General features: G+C 40.2%; 1 protein-coding gene across 2 annotated transcripts in view; it reads right to left on the bottom strand.

Annotated features, from left to right (window-relative positions):
• DPY19L1 (dpy-19 like C-mannosyltransferase 1) overlaps nt 1-17887 on the bottom strand; it is a 57785-nt gene extending 39898 nt beyond the window's left edge. Inside the window, exons 1-7 of one of the 2 annotated variants that reach the window (XM_082752735.1) lie at nt 17518-17887; nt 16948-17016; nt 11990-12014; nt 10601-10688; nt 9822-9959; nt 4103-4223; nt 2258-2351 (exon numbers count right to left, since the gene is read on the bottom strand). In XM_082752735.1, the coding sequence (XP_082608861.1) occupies nt 2258-2351; nt 4103-4223; nt 9822-9959; nt 10601-10688; nt 11990-12014; nt 16948-17016; nt 17518-17803 (821 nt within the window). In that variant the 5' untranslated portion in view covers nt 17804-17887. The remainder of the gene's footprint in view (nt 1-2257; nt 2352-4102; nt 4224-9821; nt 9960-10600; nt 10689-11989; nt 12015-16947; nt 17017-17517) is intronic. The other variant, XM_082752734.1, reaches the window with a different exon arrangement.
• Between the last annotated feature and the right edge of the window lie 1927 nt (nt 17888-19814).

Below are 19814 nucleotides of genomic sequence, written 5' to 3' on the forward strand. Positions count from 1 at the left end.
CTACGAAAGCAACTACATTTCTGCTATCTGAACTCCTGGAACAACAGAGTACAGACTGCAAGCACAGATGGGAACACATGCTAGTTTGGAAAGTAAGAGAGTGGTCTTCCACTACGCTGTCACCTTCCATCACTAGACAAAGTTACAAGGAGACCAAAAGCAAATAAGGCTGAAATAAAAAGACTATACGTTTCATAACCACCTAGGGAGGAAAAAAGGCTAGAAAAAAATATTATGTAAACTTGAGATGATCATTGCTAACAAATTCATAAAAGAAAAGTTGAATAAAATATTAGAGGATGGTTTCCCACCATCAAATGAGTCAGGTGCTGTGAAAAAGTCTTCCAAAAGGCATAGAAAAAAAAATCAGCTTTAGGAGGGAGACCTACACCAACTCATAAGATTCCTACTTCAGCACAGTAGAACTGCATCACTCCAGATTCAGTTCTTTGATTTTTCACACCTTAAATAAAAGCCTAAGTGTTCCAGCTCTCCTTGACTATGAGGAACCTTCATACAGATATAATGACTAAGCAGCCACCTAGATTTGGTATCAAACTATGAACTTCTTTAGAAGAAATAAAAAAAGATCAAAATCCTACCTCCAGAAAATTGCATAGTCACTTGTTATTTTTCATAACCCCAGCTAGCTAGTGGCATACAACTTGAAAGAACTGCATTTACATTCTAGTCATTTTGACTATGTACGCTACAGATCATTTGTATTTAAAACTGAATTACTTCCAATACTCAGTATTTAATTTCTCAGTACTTTCCTTGGATAAGACATTACTGACTTTTCAGTGACATTAATACATGAAATGTGGCTTTCCATATACCTAACTTAAGAGAAACATGACAAGTGAGTCACACAAATATTCAAAGATTACCTACTTCCTCAAAAAAAAAAGAGGGATTTACTTTCTTTGTTAAGAAAGACATACATGCTTTACTCCCAAATCTCTGACAGTTGTACTACGCAACTTCCTCTTTTCAGTATCACATTCAGCTCCTGCCCTGTGCTATTCTTTATCTGAACCATCACCATATGGTTTAGAGAAAGCAGGGAGAGAACAAAACATCAGTGAAGCCACAAAATGATCACAGAATCACAGAATTTCTAGGTTGGAAGAGACCTCAAGATCATCGAGTCCAACCTCTGACCTAACACTAACAGTCCCCACTAAACCTAAGCTCTACATCTAAACGTCTTTTAAAGACTTCCAGGGATGAAAAACAATGGCAGACTGCCCCATGCAGTGCCTCACTTGGATGTGTCTGCAGTCTTGGAAGCTTAACTACCCTACGTTCTCCTACAAATGGACCTTGAGCTTGTTTGGAGGTTCTAGCAGGGGAGCGCAGCTACCGTATACTCTTGACCGATGAACAGTACGCCTCTATCGGGGAAGGGCGTCCTCTTTGACTGAGCATGCAGCTTCGGGAGGGACGCACATGGAGCGGTGAGGGAGGAAGGGGACACCCGCCTAGCCAGTCAGATCAGCTGGATCAACCCTGGCGATCAATGGGGTGACAGATGTCGCAGCCAGATCGCCCTCACATCCAATGGGGGGGAAAAAAACACATCTCTTAAAAAAAAAGTAGCAGCTTTTTGCACAACAGGCAAATGAAAATAGAGGCACAAATATTTCTGCTTTTATTTTCTGCAGAACATGGAATCCCTTTTGTATCAAAGTATATTATGGTTCCTGAAATTTAAGGTCAAATACTGAAAACAGAAATTCACTGAAAAAGGGAAGTATATGTATGTCTGTAAAAGAATGTGTTATCATAAAAAACATTTTGCCTTGTCAGTTATATTAAAATTGAAACAAATGCAATATTACTGGAGGAAAAGCACACTAAAAACCCCAGTCTTGTCATTCAACAAGTGCAGTGTCATTCAAACTTTGTTTAAAAATGAGTAACATTGGTAATTTTAAGAATACCATCAGGACAAAAAAGTTATTTTAAAACTGCATAATAATTAGTTTTATCCACAACACAGTGGTATCAATGACGTATCACTTCACTGAAATTTTCCATGTTTTTGCAGCATCAGCATTTTACTTTAATCAACAAGCTTCTGTCCCACTACTTTTCAGTGACAATGTATATATTACAGTAAAAATACTACTACTGTACAAACAAATAATATACCATCAAAATATTTTAGCATTTACCTTTTTTATTTTTTATTTTTTAATTTTATTGTAAAAGCAGACTACCAGTACTAATTAAATAGTCTCAGCTGCCTTACCTGAGGTATGTGCCATATAGGAAGAACAGTGACATCATGAATCCATTCAAAAGAAAAATCACAGCAACATAAAAGGAAGCAGGGTCTCCCAACCCTAACAAAAAATTAACACATTGTCAAATATACATAAAAGATCATATAGTTTATAAATCACTACACAATCACTACAAGAAAACACATTACATAGATTAACTTAATATATCTACACAAAGAGACAAAAAAAAGAAAATGCCATGCATATTACTGGGAAGATTAAATCAAAAGACAACACTCCCCTCCTCCCCTCTCTCCCCCCCCAAAAAAAAATAAAAATACTATTAAAAGAAGAGGAGGGGTACACACAGCATTTGTGCAGTCAGAAACAGAACAAACCAAGAGGGATGCTTTACCTATATATTATATATGTATATAAAGAAATGTATAGAAGGGGTAAGCATTACTGTAACAACATTCTCTACAAAAATTTTGAAATCATAAAGGATTTTAGAACAGGTTTGTGCTCCCCATACTCTCACTTCCATTCTCTTTCAGGTGTAAATCTATCTTTAAACATAAATTACACATAACGCTCTTTGCTTTTCTTCTTTCATTAGATGCCAACAGATGTTCTAGTAATGCACGTCTTTCAGTTTATTCATTCACAAACACTTCTTTGTTCACATGCTTGTTGTTCTTTCTTTAAATCCTCCTGGCTCTAATCATTTCTGCACTACAACTTAAAAAGCTTTACTTCACTACACAGAAGCTAGCAAAACGTCAGCGTTTAGTACACAGAAATGTTTATCCACTATTGCTGAAAGTATAGCATGACAGTTCTCCAAAATAAGATGAATATATGACCTCCAAAAATGGTAGCCTCAGTAGCTGTGGAGTTTCCTTGTTTGGATGTTTGTTGTTTTTTTGTTGTGGTGGTTGTTTTGTTTTGTTTGTTTAAAAACTCCAGGAATTGTAACTTACACATTTATTGACTGTTTACTGCTTCTGACAACATTAGAGGAATTGAATCATTTGAGCTCTGAAGAGAGTTTGTATAGCTTTGTGCAAAGGAAAAAATATTAATGTGTGACTACACAAAGACATTTCAAATGATAAAATGAAACAACTACACAACTACCATTTATCAGTTAGCTTTAACCAACTGTAGAACATCAACAGTTTTTTCTGGGCAATGTACTTCTATAGTATAATTTACTTTAAAAGCCTATACTTGAATGTCAAAATAAAATTAAAAAAGCTAAGAAGTGTCAGCAAGAAGCTATGATGTCAAATTCAAGACATAAGGTTGAAATTCTTACACTGAATATTAGGTCACACGAGGGTACTTTCCCAGCAAAATCACTACATAAAATATTCTCCAAAAGGGAGTTTTGTGGGTATCTGTTTCCCCCTCCCTCCCACTCCTCAAGTTTTAGTTAGGAGAGGAAATACAGAAGGTAAGTTTTTGAAATGTAGTATCTTGGAATGAATTACAGATCCTACAAAAATTTAATGCATCCAAAGCAGCCTCCAATTATATTTAGGACATCTTATAAAAGCACAATTTAATGAAGGCTCAGACTACAGCTATGCACATTTGAAGTGCAGGAGGCAGGTAGTACTCCTAGACAGGAGGAACTCTCTAATGAGCAAAGCCCACATTTTCACCCTTGGTGTTCTTATAAGTGTCTTTTTTCATGTTTTCCACAAGTGTTGCGAATCTGCCAAAACACAGGTTTAGCCAAATGAAAGCACATAAGTGATAAAGACACTGGAATATTTTTATTTATTTATTTATTTATTTTTCTGACATACATAAAGCCACAATTATATGATTCCAGGGAGAAACTAGAACAAAACACAACTCACCCTCACAGCTTTCAACAGGACTAAGCCCTTTTCCTCTGTTTACAGTCCAACATGTCTTTGTTGGTACACCAAGAAAATCCATAATGGCAGTATATATGCGGTACCAGCTGGCGAGGACCACCTAGGCAGAAAACAGGATTTGAAGTTTCTGAAAAGGAACTTGGAGATTAGCTCACTGCCCAAGGTAACCTCTCACAACAACCGGCCGTCACCAAGCACTTTTTTCAAGCTCAGCATGTCTCTAAATTACTAAGTGTTGTTGACTGTAATTCACTGAAGGCATTCAGCACAGACCAAGCATTCAGTAATAGACTAAAATTATGCCAACTTGAGAATAGAAATAATTTAAATCAATCAAACTGAAATATTTGAAAAAAATCATATTTCACTATTTTCCACAAGGTTCCCCATTTATCTTATTTTGTTTATCAGATATTAAAATCCCAGATCTTGACCTTAAATCAATTAAAAAACAATTGCTTATTTTTTCCACATGGACAAAATATTAATGGACCAAATCTTTATTTTCCCCCCCCATTTTTGTATTTGTTTGTTTTTCTATTTCACCCAGATAAACTTTAGTAGGTTAAACTTAAGCATGCATTAGAAAGCGCTTCTAGATGCAATATAGGACAGCATTTCCATTTTCCATGGAAAAGTCGTAATATTCTTATGACAACAACCAAATTAAATCTCAATACCTGACACAGAAAACAACAGTATTTTATGCAAAGAAAAGCTACAACTAATCTCACAGCGAAGTCACTAGAGTTAAGATTATCAAGCTATTCTGTCCGGATGTAATAGACTATATGGAGTTCATAAATGAATAATGTGGCCATTCCAGTTAAGCTGCTTTGAAAGTTATAACCTGGGGGTCCCTAGACTGAAAGTACGTTTCACCACTGCAGCATTATCTGTCCCAACCCTGTGCCACAGAAAACACGTACAGGAAATATGATTCCCTCTTTTCTCTCCCCATGCAATTAATAAAACTGTTTATGTCACTTCCATCATTAAGAAGGGCAAGAAGCAAATACAGGGAATAACAGCTTGATCCCTAATAAGGTAAGTATTGGGCTTATGTGGCAAGGCTTTGGTAGCAGGGCAGGGGGGCTGCGAGCAGAAACCAGCAGCTGCCCCATGTCAGACCAGAGCCAGCTGCCCCAGAATGGACCTGCTGCTGCTCAAAGGTGAGCTAATGCTGGACGGATGTGGGAGATGGTTGTCTTTAGCTTGCTTTCACTTCTCCATGCTCCACTCTGGCATTTATTGGGAATAAATTATGTTAATTTTCCTTATCCCGAGTCTGCTCTGCCTGTGATGGCAATCGGTGAGTGATCTCCCTGTTCTTATCTCAAACCAGGAGCTTTTTTTCCCCTCATCGTATTTTTAACCCCTTGTCCTTCTGAGGAGGGGGAATGTAAGAGTGGCATGCATGGTGGTCCTTAGTTGCCCATCGGTGTTGAGCCTCCACAGCTGTGAAGTACATCTTCCTGGAAACCACTTCCAAACATACTAATGACCAAAAAAAAAAAGCGACTGGAAGCAGCCAGCATGGATTTACAAAGGGGAATTCACGCCTGACTAACTTCACGGCTTTCTGAGATGACTGGCTTGTTAGATGAGGGGAGAGCTGTGGATGTTCTTTATCCTGATTTAGGAAAGCTCTCAACCTTGCACCGTAATATCCTCCTGGACAAACTGATGAAAAACAGTGTAAGTGGACACAGGACTGTGAACTAGCTGCACTGGTTCAGAAGACTGATCAGCAGCACGAAGGCCAGCTGGAGGCCAGTCACTACGGGAGCACGCTAGGGATCAATACTGGTGCAAAATCTGTCCCCAGCTTTATTAATGACTAGATGACAGGACCCTCCACAGGTCTGTAGATGATACAAAATTGGAAGGAGCAGCTGACATTTGTGCTGCCCTTCAGAGGGACCTCAACAGGTGAGAGAAATGCACTGACAAGAATCTCACAATGTGAAATTGCAGCACTGCGGAGGAACCCCACACACCAGTACAGACTGGGGAGCAGTCTGGAAAGCGGTTTTGCAGAAAAGCTGGAAAGCAGTTTTGCAGAAAAGGACCTGGGTGTCCTGGTGGACAAGCTGTAAGTGAGCCAGAAATGAACCCTGGTCACAAAGAAAGCAAAAAGTATCCTCAACTGTATTTAGGGAGTCAGGAGGCATAGAGGATGATCCTTCCCCTATCTTCAGGGCTGGTAAAAATGGATCTCCAGCGCTGAGTCCTGTTCTGGGCTGCTCGAAATAATAAGGACATAGATGGAGTAAAGAAGACTAAGACAGACTGCTTTCAGTCACACCCAGTGACAGGACAAGAGCCAATAAGCACAAATTGAAATGTGTAGGTCATTCCACTTACATATAAAAGTTCTTTTTAAATTATTTTTTTTAGACACTATTAGGGTGTTCAAACACTAAAACAGGCTGCCCAAAGAGATGAAGATACTCAAAACTGAACAAGAGATGGCCCTGAGCAATCTGCTCTACTTCATCTTGCTTTGAGTGGGATTAGATGATGTTCAGACATCCCTTCCAACTTCAGCTGTTCTCAATCCTATGATTTATTAATTTTTCAAACTAAGACTCCAATCACCATTAATCATTTCATCTCTTTATGCTCTCGCAACATAAACCTTATATATTCCAAACATAACTGCATCTTTCTGTCTAGACCCAGACTCCTTGCCTCAATATTGTGTCCTGTGTAGTACACTATTCTGAAGTCCTGGGGGCTCCCTCACCATCTGTGCCCTGGCACTTCTTGCTGTGCATGTGTGCATACAAGAACCAGACACTTGCCCCCTCTTCAGGTAGACAACAACAACGCTGGGAACCAATTCCAAATCCTTCCTCTCATCACCTGATCATGGTTTGTACGCTGCCAACAGAATGTGAATGGAAGCTTGGAGACACACCTGTCTAGCATGCTTGCACCACCAGCCCTGAAGCTGTCATTACCCCAAGCACATAAAGCATTCTTGCTGAACCGATGTTGGAAAAAAAATAAATAAATCTGATTTACCAACTTAACCTTTTTATGTCACAACTGCTTATGTCAGCTGCAGATGTTACCACACATGAATACTCCCTAAAAATGCTACCAAGGGCTTTAGGTACTTCCTACAAAGCACAGAAACATTTTTACCAAAAGCTATTTCACATGAAACAGTAAACACGCACATAAAAATGGAAGCAAACCAGTAGCACAAAATTGCTAGATCAATTAGAACACAATGACATTTTTGGAATTTCATCTGTCCCATACTGGATGGGTCAGTAAATGTGAAACTTGGAAAAGAATAGATTGGCTCTCACACTCAGGGAATCCTCTGTGGACCAGTCCTTTGCTGTTAAAGAACATGTAGAAAAGTCAATTACTTTTACTACTTGCCTTTGATTAAGCACTTAACCCCAACTACATGGGTCTTTGCAACACTTATCACTCCAACTCAAATTTTCATCATTCTTACTACACACAGAAATATCAACTGTTCTGTAAAGGTGAGCAGACAGAGAGCAAACCAGTTATTAACATGAAATTAACACATTATCTCTCTGTCACTTCACATCAGGGTCCACATAATGAAAACACCTACAGAGCTACTGAAACTGCCTAACTGCAGCAAATACCCAGAAAACCAAAACTTTATTTGGCACTATAACATTGTGCAATTGTAAAGAATGTTTTTTTTTTTGTTTGTTTGTTTTGTTTTGTTTACTTCATCATTTACAAAGATGATGAAGTGTTCATTACAGACTGTTTTGGGGGGTTTTATTTGTTTTTAAGTTTTCATGGCTAATATCAGCTGTACGTGCAGGTAAGCTATTCTATTAATGGCTTTTACATCCTGTTTAATAACTGGATTTCAAGGATATTTTTGATGCAATTGATTTTGAGATCCACTACACACAAATTTTTACTGGAATTCAGCCTTAATGCTTCTATTGGGCAGAAAGAGCTGGAAAGCTTCTACAATATTAAACAGGAAATTAAACACTTTTAGGAAACATGACTGGGTACTGGGTATCAGAAGAAAAAAATTCACTGCCAACTAATAAGTCCACAAGCATCTTCCTACCACCCATCACAAGTAAAACTAGATAAATTTGGAGAACACGCTTTAGAAGTCAAGTTGCACCTGTTCACTACTTTATAGATACAGTTATGTGGAAACAAGAGCACTCAAGAAACATGCTTTTTAAAAAAGCTGTTTACAGGAAGGCTAGACATCAAGTAGCAACTGACTGAAAGGAGCAGAGGAGACCATTTGTCTGTTTTGCATGTTCACACAGGCACAGAAAAGATGAATGAACTCATACTTTATCACCAAGTTCAATAAGCCAGTAAGACCCTAGAAAACTCAGAATGAACAGACAAGCCTACATTTTTTGCACAGTAATCTACTCAATGTTTTTACAGGAAGTCAAGCTACTGTATCTTATTGGGTGTTGAAATCAAAACAAGAGCAATTTACTTAGTCATCTTTCGTGGTGGTATTGATGATTCTCTAAGAGCAAGTTCACTCGAGAAGTTACTTTTGTTTTCCAAGTCAGGCACTAGCTGAAGTCAGAAAATCTTTCTCAGCTAAAGAAAGTAACCATATTACTCAAATACAGCACACATTCCTAATGTTGCATTTCTAGAACTGAACTGCAATCACTTTGGAGTACGAACAAGAAAACCAACCAATCACCACACATGACAACAAGAGGATAACGAAAAGCAACAGCCTATAGCATTTAGTACTTCCGGAGCAAGAAATTAAAAAGCAAATGAAATCACAACATGCCAGTTGTAAAAATACATGCATGCTGGGAGCTCTTACACATACAGCTCCTGGAAGCAGCTCTGCTCTGACAGAGCAGGAGAATGAGTATAAATGCTAGTAATCAGCAATTACAGCCATTATGAGTCCCTGGTTCTCCAAGAAACAAGTTGTTCCTGACACATGGAGTTACATAAATGTACATTAACCAAAAGAGTTTCCCTTCTGCAAAATATTTAAGAGACACAGGCAACACTGCAAGAGAGAAAAACAAACATTTCTGTACTTAATGACATCTTCTCTTTAGTGACAAAAAAAAAGCAGAGAAAACTTAATGCAATCAGGTAACAAGCACATACAAAACAACAGCAGACAGTCTTCTAAAGAGGAATTTCTTCCACAACTAGCAAAATAAACTATTACCATTCATGGATTTTAAGGCCACAGTAGACTATGATGATTCATTAGTTTATCATCCTACACAAAATGCAAGCCAAAATAACCTCTCAGCATCTTCACTGCTGCAGACATAGTCACATATCACTTATACTTCGTATATCGTGTTTCCTGAAGTACACCATGTCGGCTAATTACTTCCAGAAAAAAAGAACAAAAATAAACAGGGAGTATAGAACTGGATTGAAACTGTAGGGTATGAAATACCAGGATGCAGAGAGTATCTGCATTTGGTTGAACATACTTGAAGTCCAAGAACAGTTAATAACAATGGCAATTGACCACAGTTTATGAAGTTAACTTTCACATTTTAAATCTGGAACTAAAATATAGTATTTAAGCAACACTTCATTAATCACTGTATCTTTACACTTTCCAGAGTAACATTTCTCACAATTTATAATCAAGCCTAAAGAAACCAGAGATTTCTCATATATTTAAGGATCTTATTTTCAAAACATAACTCACCTCTGGGTAAAGATTGAACCTTTGTAAGGTGTTAATCACTAAAGGATATTCAGTTAGTTTGTCATTCATAATTGCCCACAGTCCATTCCAAAATGATGGTGCCTCAATAATTATCTTGAAGTAGGAATAATAAAGACCCTACAGGAGAGCAGAATTATTATTTATCATTAAAGAGATCACTTCTGCTTCATGAACCACCACATGCAAGCTTCAATTTTAAAATTATTTTTGTATTAGAACAAATAGGAAAAAATTATTCAAGATGACTTCCCTGTTTTCAAATCTCTTCCTATTACTGCCACTGAAACAACCAGTGTGGGCTTCCTTACCGTCTGAGTCATAACACAATGTCTGGAATCTCTCATTTGGTTAGCTACCTATGCATTAGCATAATATTCCATAATTCTCAAACTAATAAAAGCTGCCAAAAGGTGTATGCATATGCAAACATTAATTAAAAATGACTTTAAAAACCGCTGCATAACAAGACTATAATCAGAAGTTTGCTATCAGACTTTTGCAGTTCTGTATTTTAGGTCCTCTAGAATCACATTTTTAAATCATATTTGAAGCGAACTGTGAAGAGATACATTCACAATGTTATCAACTTCAAGACACACAAATGCTCTATACGTAAAACCATAATGCATGTTAGATGCAAGATATCAAAATATTTTTACTTATCCAGACAGTATTAAGAAATTTTGGAAAGCCCACAATCACAATATTATGAAGAGAAGCTTTGCAATCACTGAATTGTTATTAAAAGATAATCTAACCATTTCCGTGCGAAAGGCCATTTCTCTTTCTAGCGTTGACAGATGAGAAAAGTGACGGTCATTTTCAAAAAGAGTTGTTATGTGACACCTGTTAAAGAATAACAATAATTAATTCTGAGTCAGGCATTTTAGAACCTTTATTAAGTCCTACACACCAAGGAACAGCTGGCAAAACATTCACCACAGACCCAAAGTCTACTTATAAACTGCTATTTTACTCGGGCACCGTATCAACATTCTCCTCTGTTCAGACAACCTTGAATGGAAAAATGGGATCCATAGACTATTTATCAAATGTTATTATGGAATAAGTTTAAACGTCTGCACTTCAAAATACCCTAATGCTTTTTAGAAACAAAACTGTAATGCTGTTAAAATTAGCAAATGTTTGGAAATAAATTTCAAATATCCTACAAATGAAAAGAAGTACAGATTAAAAACTGGTGGAAATACTATGGTGTAAATGTACGTAGTGTAGGTTTTCTCTGCTAAAAACTTCCCTGAGTTGTATTTTAATGCAGACATCTGTGATTATACATAGAAATGAGGACCATTAACATTATTTAAATAAATGTGCAACTAAGAAAAAAAGGACAGGAAAAATGCAAATAATTTTGGAGGCAAAAATCTGTAAAGTCCAAGTGGAACTTCCTCTTGAAAGAGAATGGAAAAGAAACGGAGCAGTGTACACGGCCCTGCTTTTGAACAGGAATTTGCAAGAAGCAGACTACTAAAATCAATAGTTCTTTTTAAGGTAGGAAACAAAAACACAGTGGAAGAAACTTGTTATCTCAGCAAAGGCAGCTGGGTGAAAATCACTGTAGAAACCACTCTGTTTCAGGTCCCTACAAAACACGAAAGGTGAGGATTAGGATGGACCCTGAAATGTGGGGATTACATTGACAAAAACTACTTGAAAGGCCATTCTGTACACAAAGAAAACATTGGCCAGACCTCTCTGAAGAGGTCAAAGAGAATATGATGCAAAACTAAGAAATTGAAGCACTATGTAAATAAGCAGAACAAAGGAAGAAGTTGAAAGGGTTTACCTGGACCTTCAAAACCCACTCAGGGGAAAAAAGGACTGCTAGAGGAAATGCAGATGAATTTACATAGCTGAACTATGATCCCCGTGGATCCCCTCCAACTCAGGATATTCTACGATTCCAATGATTTTCCAGCTGCAAAACAGGCTTCACTCTTGGCTGAACAGGCTTAAGAAACCTTTTAAGTCAGCTTCACGAGAACAGAATTATTCATCTTAGAGATGACAATTTGGTTTTGAAAGGCAAGATCTAAATATAAATTATCGCAATAGCTTGTCTAAATATAAGTCAAAATGACATTTTCAAGTACCATATTACTCTAAAGCAATAAATACAATCTTACCAGTGTAGGACTCCTGCAAAAGCAGCTGTAAAGGAAACAAAAGGTGTCAAGTTACTTAAATATTTAAATCACATAACACTAAATCGTGTTCTTTTAAGTAATTATAGTACTACTTCAGAGATGCACAGAAGGTACTCAGCCTCCAGAGCAGCAGCAGAATAGGAGTATCTGAATTAACTTTTATGGGCAACTCTCTGAAACTCTGAAATGACACTGGTGGCATTCAGCAATAGGTGATCCCACCTGTACCTTGCATCACTCAAGGTGATCCATCAGAACCTAATGCACTCCCATTTCAGCTATCAAGACACACAACTGAATTATAAGCACTTGTACGTTACATATAGCAAATTTGAAACATTTTTAAGATGTCAACATAAACCTAATGGAGACTGTAATTGCTGAAAATAGTAGAGTCTGCCTTGTAATAGTCTCAAAATGGACAAATGGAATGCTAGCTGCACTGTTGTCACCTAGGTACAGAACAAGGGAGGAATGTGAAGGAACAACAGAAATGACAAATGATAAAGTGGTAAGCAAACAGTATAGGTGCACTGGGTCTGGCTGGGATGGAGTTAACTTTCCCTGTAGCAGCCCATACAGTGCTGTGCTCTGCACTTGCAGCTAGAACAGCGTTGGTATCACACCAGTGTTGTGTCTGTTGCTGAGCAGGGTTGGCACACATCCCTCCAAACCACCTGAAGAGCCAGCAGGCTGGCGGTGGGCGAGAGGTGGTGAGAGGACATCACCAGGGCAGCTGACCTAAATGGACCAAAGGGATATTCCATACCTTGTGCTGTCACACTCAGCAATAAAGAGTGGGAAAGGAGAAGGAGAGGGGGCATGGGCTGCTGCAGGGAAAGGTGACTCCATCCCAGACAGACCCAACAGAGGGGGGCTCTTGTTATGAAGACATCTGTCCTCCCAAACAACTGATACATGTATTGAGGCCCTGCTTTGCAGTACATGTCTGAACATCACTCATTGATGGGAAGTAGAGAATGTTATTTTCTAACTGTGTGGTTCCACACAGCTTTTGCCATTCCCCAGCCCCCCCTCCCCTCCCTCCCCTTCCTTTTTCCTTTAATTAAGTTATCCTTATCTCAACCCATTAACTTTTTTTTTTTTTTTTCTCTTTCCAGGATACTTTTTTCTGTCCCTCTTTTTCTGAGGAGGGGGAGTGAGAAAGCAGTTGTGGTGGAGTTCAGCTGCCCAGCAAGGTAAAACCACCACAACAGGTCTCTTAATTCTTGTGCAAAAAAAAGAGAAGCAGCCACTCCATTTTGCATGGGTAGCACCCACAATGAATCCTGAGCTCACTGTGGAATCAAATCTAGTGCAAGTGAGGGATAAGTGGTAGGAATTAAGATAGAGGAACTTGGTCAGGTAGACTGGTGGCCTTCAATACAAGAAATCCTTCTGGTTAGCGGAGGGTCCTTCTGTGCACCTAGGCTATCTGGAGTCGAGAGGTAAGAGGACAACTGCCCTCCTGCCTGCATCTGGCCAGAGACAGAAAGAGACAGAGCACCGCACCCCTCTCCAGGGTGCTGATCTCCACATGCCTCCAGCAGCAGGAGGCAGGATGGCACAGCATGGCACAGCTCAGCTCCAGGTGCTTGCACCTTACACCAAACACCTGCACACTCACACAGAATATAGCCCAAGAGTTACTGAAGGAATGTGTCTTCCAACTGCGTGTTACACGTGTATGATGGTCTGCTTCTGGCAAGAAGCAGGAACAACAAAAAGAAAAAATCCTTTGCAAATGCCAAACCAACTGAATGTATATTTCATGCCCCATATATATTTCCAAACCACATGTTCCTCTAGCACAGAGCCTGGAAATGTTGTTGCTGCCACCAGTGGCAGTTATTATCACTGTCACCACATTTGACAAAGTTACAGTCGTGAACTTGAACTTGAATATTAAAGTTTTGTGTACAAAGATAAATGAAATGGACATGGGTAAGACAGAAAAAAAAAAAAAAGTAGGATTAAAGAAAGAACTAAGGGGGAAAAATGATTTTAAATTACCTGTCTGCAATTATAAAGGAAAACGTTTACCTCAAGTCACATGTTCTACATACTAGTTGAGGTTATACAATAACACTGTAAAACTCCCTTAAAGGATCTTTCAGCTCCACTTTAATCACTGAAGTGGTTTTCTCAAATAGAGGCCTGGATTTCAGTTAAAAAATTAATATATTTCCATAAGCTTTCATTTAGAACTTCACATTTTTACATATACTCTCAAGGAAAAAAAAAGTCACTGAAGAGTTTCTCAGTATAGTTCTCATTAAGTGGAATTCAGCGTCTTAGAAAAGTTTCAGCGCTGCAGATTTTTTATACTAAGGACATTAGTTCTAATGGAGAAGCTTTACACTCTTTGTTCAGAAAAGCAGATGACAGGGAATTCCAGGTAAGCACATTAGCTACATAAGCAACACAGCAAACCATATTCAATCAACAAGCATGTTTTGCAACAATTAGGCAGAAGGAAACAGAACAGTCCATACCTCTCTTTCTTATTACATATTGAACCTCACATTTGCAGACAGAAACACAAGGCATTATTTCATTTCTCAGTAACATTTTTAAGACTCACAGTAAAATTACATGCCGAAATACATTTACATATAAACTTTCACACACTCTAACAATAAAACAAATCTATTTTTAAGACAGGTTACATACTAAGTAAATACATCAAGGGCAAAAAATGTGTATTAGCTATAAGTACTATGCATGACCTCCAAATAAGCCAAAAATATAGTATTTTCAAGTTGCAAATAAATTATCTATTAACATGGAAATTATATTTCAGATGCAAACATTCTCTTATTTCATAGAGGAAACAATATATTTAAAGCTGATTCTTCCCTTCTGTAAATGTTTTATTTATAAATCAATCCATTAACTGTAAATACATTCAATCACGGTTATTTTCTAAGAATCTCATATACACTTTTGTGAAGCTTCATAATATTACTCTATTATAAGTATAGAAGCAAAACCTTTTATAATCACTCAGCAATTCATGTAGTTACTTACATGAAGAGACGATACGCATAATGCATAGACTTGCATTATGAATTCAAATCTACAGTTTTTGACTGAATGCATCCAGACGTACATTAAGCCAGGTTCTGATGGAAAATTTGCAGATCAGCTCTCTTAAATTGCCACCCTTGATCCCACTAATGTCCTTACTGGGGAGCAAAGGAAGTGTATGGATACTAGAGTCCTAATGCTACAAAAACTTATACAACTGCCACGTACTTGAAGCTGCAGATGCCATTTTCTTGCCCAGTGTAACAATCATTAAAAGCAATGCATATGATCAGATTTTTGCAGACTAAGGCTGTTTATTCTTCATATTCCCCATGTTCAAAAAAGGCAATGTGAATGGCTTATGACAAGCACTGGGAAACTACATACTGAAGAAATAAGCTATTGTTAAAAGCCATAATATACTGAACCCATTTACCAAGTGAACAACAAATGCTGAGACACCCTAATACACCAGGGTATGGAACATATGAGAAACTGACTAACACTTCGCTAATTACCAAAGTGACTAAGTAGGAATACAGCACAACAGGTAACAATGAGGAGCGTGTAAGCATGGACTGCTCCTGCAGTTTTCTGAAGATGTTCCATCGTCAGACTCTGTGCAATCACAATTAGGCCTCAGTTCAAGGGTTATTAAAAAATTAGTGCACAGGTGCTGTAGAAGAATGTTCTTGAAAACCTGACAACTTTATTGTGGCACCTAAATTGGAGTTTGGTCTTAAAACAAAAAAGTAACACCCCGTAACAACACTAGCTCCAACAGCAGTAGCCTCTGTTTATCAGATCTAGACCTTCACCACCAAAACTTTACAAAAAAATACTATTTCATATTTATCACATTTACATCCCTTGCTTCTGCAAATATCGTGTGCTATTACATACTTCACTACTTGCAATAGGTTTACTATTAACAGTCTAAGCATTCAGTTGGCTATCTGAGTTTCACAGTCAAATTAAAACTCCAGAAATGATAAGGCTCTCTACCTAATCTGCTCTCAAATTTCTTTTGAGAAGAAAGCATGCTTTTAAAGAAAGCATTCTTTAATTTTTGACCATCTGTTTAATGTTTCTGCATCACAAGTCACTGCTAGTATAGGAAATGCTGAATAAACAGAGGTAAGCAAAGCAATTCCGCAACAGTTTAGTCATAAATTAGCTTGTAAGCTAAGCGTTGTTCCTCTGCTGCTACATTGCAATGTAATTCATCAGACTGAAGAAACTCCCTCTGGCAACAAGGACCACTGGCGGTGTCATCAGTAATACCAGCATCTTTGGAATACCTTGACAGTCTTTTAACATAATGCCTTCAAGAGAATATCTAACTGTGCATTTGCTAAATACGCGATTATTTAACTTTTGTTGACTTTACAAATGCATTTTATTTATTTATTTTTGCAGGTACTTTAGATGCTTTTTCCAACACTCTGGCCACTAGTCATTTTATCATTAACTCCCAAATATACCCAGAGATAACAACATTTGAATTTACACCCCCCTACAGTTACATTTCTCCTACCCATAATCCTTATAAAAGGAGCTGTTTTGACCACAACAACAATTTTACTTAACAGTTGCTATTTTTTTTTTCCTAGAAATTAATGACTGCATAGGGGAGATCTGTAAATCTCTCGTGAACAATTACTTTCCTATAAATGTCATAATACCACATCAGCTGCTATAACTTCAATAAATAAATAAATAAATAAACAAACAAACAACACCTCCATAGGTAGGAAGCTATTTCCTGACACCTCTTCAATATAAATCAGGCTTTTTTTTTTTTTTTTTTTAAAGTTATGTTTCCAAATATATTTTGGTATGGCTTACAATTGCAGAGACAAAGGCAAAAGGGGCAGATTTCTCCCCAGCTCACTCCCTCTACTTACCCAGAATGAAAGTGAGCCATATCTTGCTATCAGCTTTTACAATGAAGGCCCTTCTGTCATCAACAAACACTGTCAAAAGAAACCGAATATTTTGGGCATCAGTGACGACTAGCCTCTGTCGAACCGCTCAAACTTAGCAGCATCACAGTGCTGCAAAAATCTTTCAACAGTCTGGAAGGCTGGTCAAGAATTTCACGCGGCGAGCTGGTAGCTGCACACACAGAGCAAGCTCTGAACATCACAGGCGGGCTGTGAAAGTGCACGCACGAATCCTCGGGGTTTTAATTCCCGGAAACAACTTTTGCAAAGTAACTTGCGAGAGGGCGAGCAGCGCATATATAGGCGCTATAGATAAACCCGCTGCAGGAAGAAATCAGACTCCAAGGCACCAGCCAGCCCGCACACCGAGCCAGCAGGCGATGCCAACGCTGCCCAATGCTCTTAGCAGAGCCCCCCTCAGAGCCCCCCAAGGCTGCTAGGGCAGCCAGCAGCCCCTTCCCTGGGGGCTGCGGAGGCCACGGGGGCTCCCCGCGGGGTCCCCCTCCGGTCCCCCGAGCCCCCCGCACCCACCTCGCAGCCGCTCTCCGCAGACGCGCAGCAGACCCAGGGGGCCGCGGCCCAGCGCGTCCCGCAGCCGGCCGGCCGCCGCCGCCTCCCTGCAGCCTCTCGGGGGCTCGCTCCGGCCGCCCCGCCGCCCGCCGCCTCCCTTCCGCACGCCGCGGGCCCCGCCGGGGACCTGCCTGCCGGGGGAGCGAGCCGGCCGTCCGCGGCCACTGCGGGGGCTGCCGCCCGGCGAGCGCTGCCCGGGCTTGAGCGGCGGCGACTCTTTGTTCCCGCCTCGGCTCGGGACTGCCATCTCCGCATAGTCCCTGACGGGCCGCGCCGGCAACGGGGCGCTCCTCCCTCCCCGAGACGCTTCCCCCACCCCCGGGCAGGGCCTCGGGGCGGAGCGGCAAGGGGAAGGGAACGGGACTCGGCTCGGCGGGGCTGGGCTCCGCCCGGCCGCGGACACGTAGGACCGGGGGCGGTGCTCCCCCGCTAACGGCCGCCCTCCGACCCCCACCGCCCGCCCGCCGCTGAGGCAGGCGCCGCCCCGCAGCGCAACGGCCGGGCGCAACCCTGCCGCGGCCCGCAGGGCTCGGCTCCGGCTGTTGCCGCCTCCCGCAGGGGCAGCCGCGGTTCTTTCACCGCCTCGTCCTGTCCCCACGCTTGTGTTTTTTATCCTCTCCCGCTCCTAGTTCCTCAAGCATCGCCTCGGTTAATTCCTGTGCCCTCATGAGGGAGATGTGTCTGGAGGGTCCCCCGTCCTCTCACCTAATTCCCGTCGTGGTGGCAGCCAGAAGGTGGTTTGGCTCGGGGTAGCCCAGCCATATAAAACAACACCAGCAACTCTTCCTGCTCCTGCTCCTGCCTCTCTCCCTTCTTTAGGGAGTTTAAGCGTGGAGGTGTGACAATAACACACTTAGCTGTGGACTTGACCTCTGCCACAGCCCCACACAGCTCCCCTCCAGCCCCTGGCAAAGCAAGTCCACCGGCAGCCTCCAGCTCCTGCCAGGACACATCTCTGGGTTTGGAGGTTAAAAATCATCAAGAGCCACCGCTCTGAAGTAATATTTAGAGAATGAAGCACCGATCCGCACTTGGGATTTCATTTAAGGCATGCAATCACATGTTTAGTCAGAAATAAAAACTCCATTGCTGGCCTACAGCAGCCTACGTTAGCTGAGGTTGGCCCAAAGACTGTAGTCTCCTTACATTTATAGCAAGAGGTTGGTGTTTCTCTCGGGTGGACCTCACGGATGTCAAGGTTTCACTGCTATGCTTTACAGCTGGGGTGCTGGGGTGCCTGGCTGGCTTATGTACCAGCCCAGGCCCTCCTCTTCCCTGAGGGGAGACTTCTGTACAACTTTCTGAAGTGGTTTTTACCAGTAAATCAGGGCAGCAATTACGACTCCCACACTAACACCCAGAATTACCGTTCTGTTAAGGGTGATGAACGCACAGCACGACTGGCAGACGGCACCCAGCTACAGCAAAACTGCCTGTCCTCTTCCTACCTGTGCTTTTCTGCGTGGCACACAACAGTGGTCAGTGACTCATCCAACACTGATAAACAAATTTAATTACCTCTCTTTGACAAAGTTGATTAAATAGAGCAGACTGATCCATTTGACACTTTTCTCTCTGCCACCCTTTTATTTTTTCCCCTGCAACACCTTTCTCAACCATACATACTTCTTGCTTCCCTGGTGCACTTTATTTCTGTCTTTACACTTTTTTTTTTTTTTTGTCCCTGTTCTCTCTTCATCACCCTGTATTCACAGGTCTTCTACTCATGAGTTTTGGGCATGTTTGAAACATTTCAAACTATGTTTGATCACTATACAGTCAGACTGTTAGCACGGGAAGGTAGTTTTGGTCCAGATTCACCTATCAAGGTAGAAGATACATGAGAAAAGGATTGCCTTTGCTGTCTTTGCAATAGTAGGAATGTTGTTACCACAATAATAGTGTAGAGATTAAAAAAAAAAAAAAAAAAAAAAAAAAAAAAAGTTGTGAAAGTCTGTGGGACTGACAGAGGGCCTATCTGTCCACAAATACTCAGCTCCACATTTGTTGCCCTGTTGACAAAAAATCAGTGTTTTACCCACAAGTATTTTGGAAGGTAATTTCAAACAGTAAGTGTTACATTTATCTTGAAAAAAAATGAGCAAGGCAAGGCTCACAGGAAGAAATATCTTTCATTTGGCCACCTGATGCAGTTACATAAAACAAACAGTCCCCCACAGGGCCTATTATAACACAGGGCCTTCTTCAAACATGAATTACTTGTAACAGATTAATACTACAAGAAACATTTATCTGTG

This window comes from Aythya marila, assembly GCF_965140915.1.
Source record: "Aythya marila genome assembly, chromosome: 2".
Classification (NCBI taxonomy): Eukaryota; Metazoa; Chordata; class Aves; order Anseriformes; family Anatidae; genus Aythya; species Aythya marila.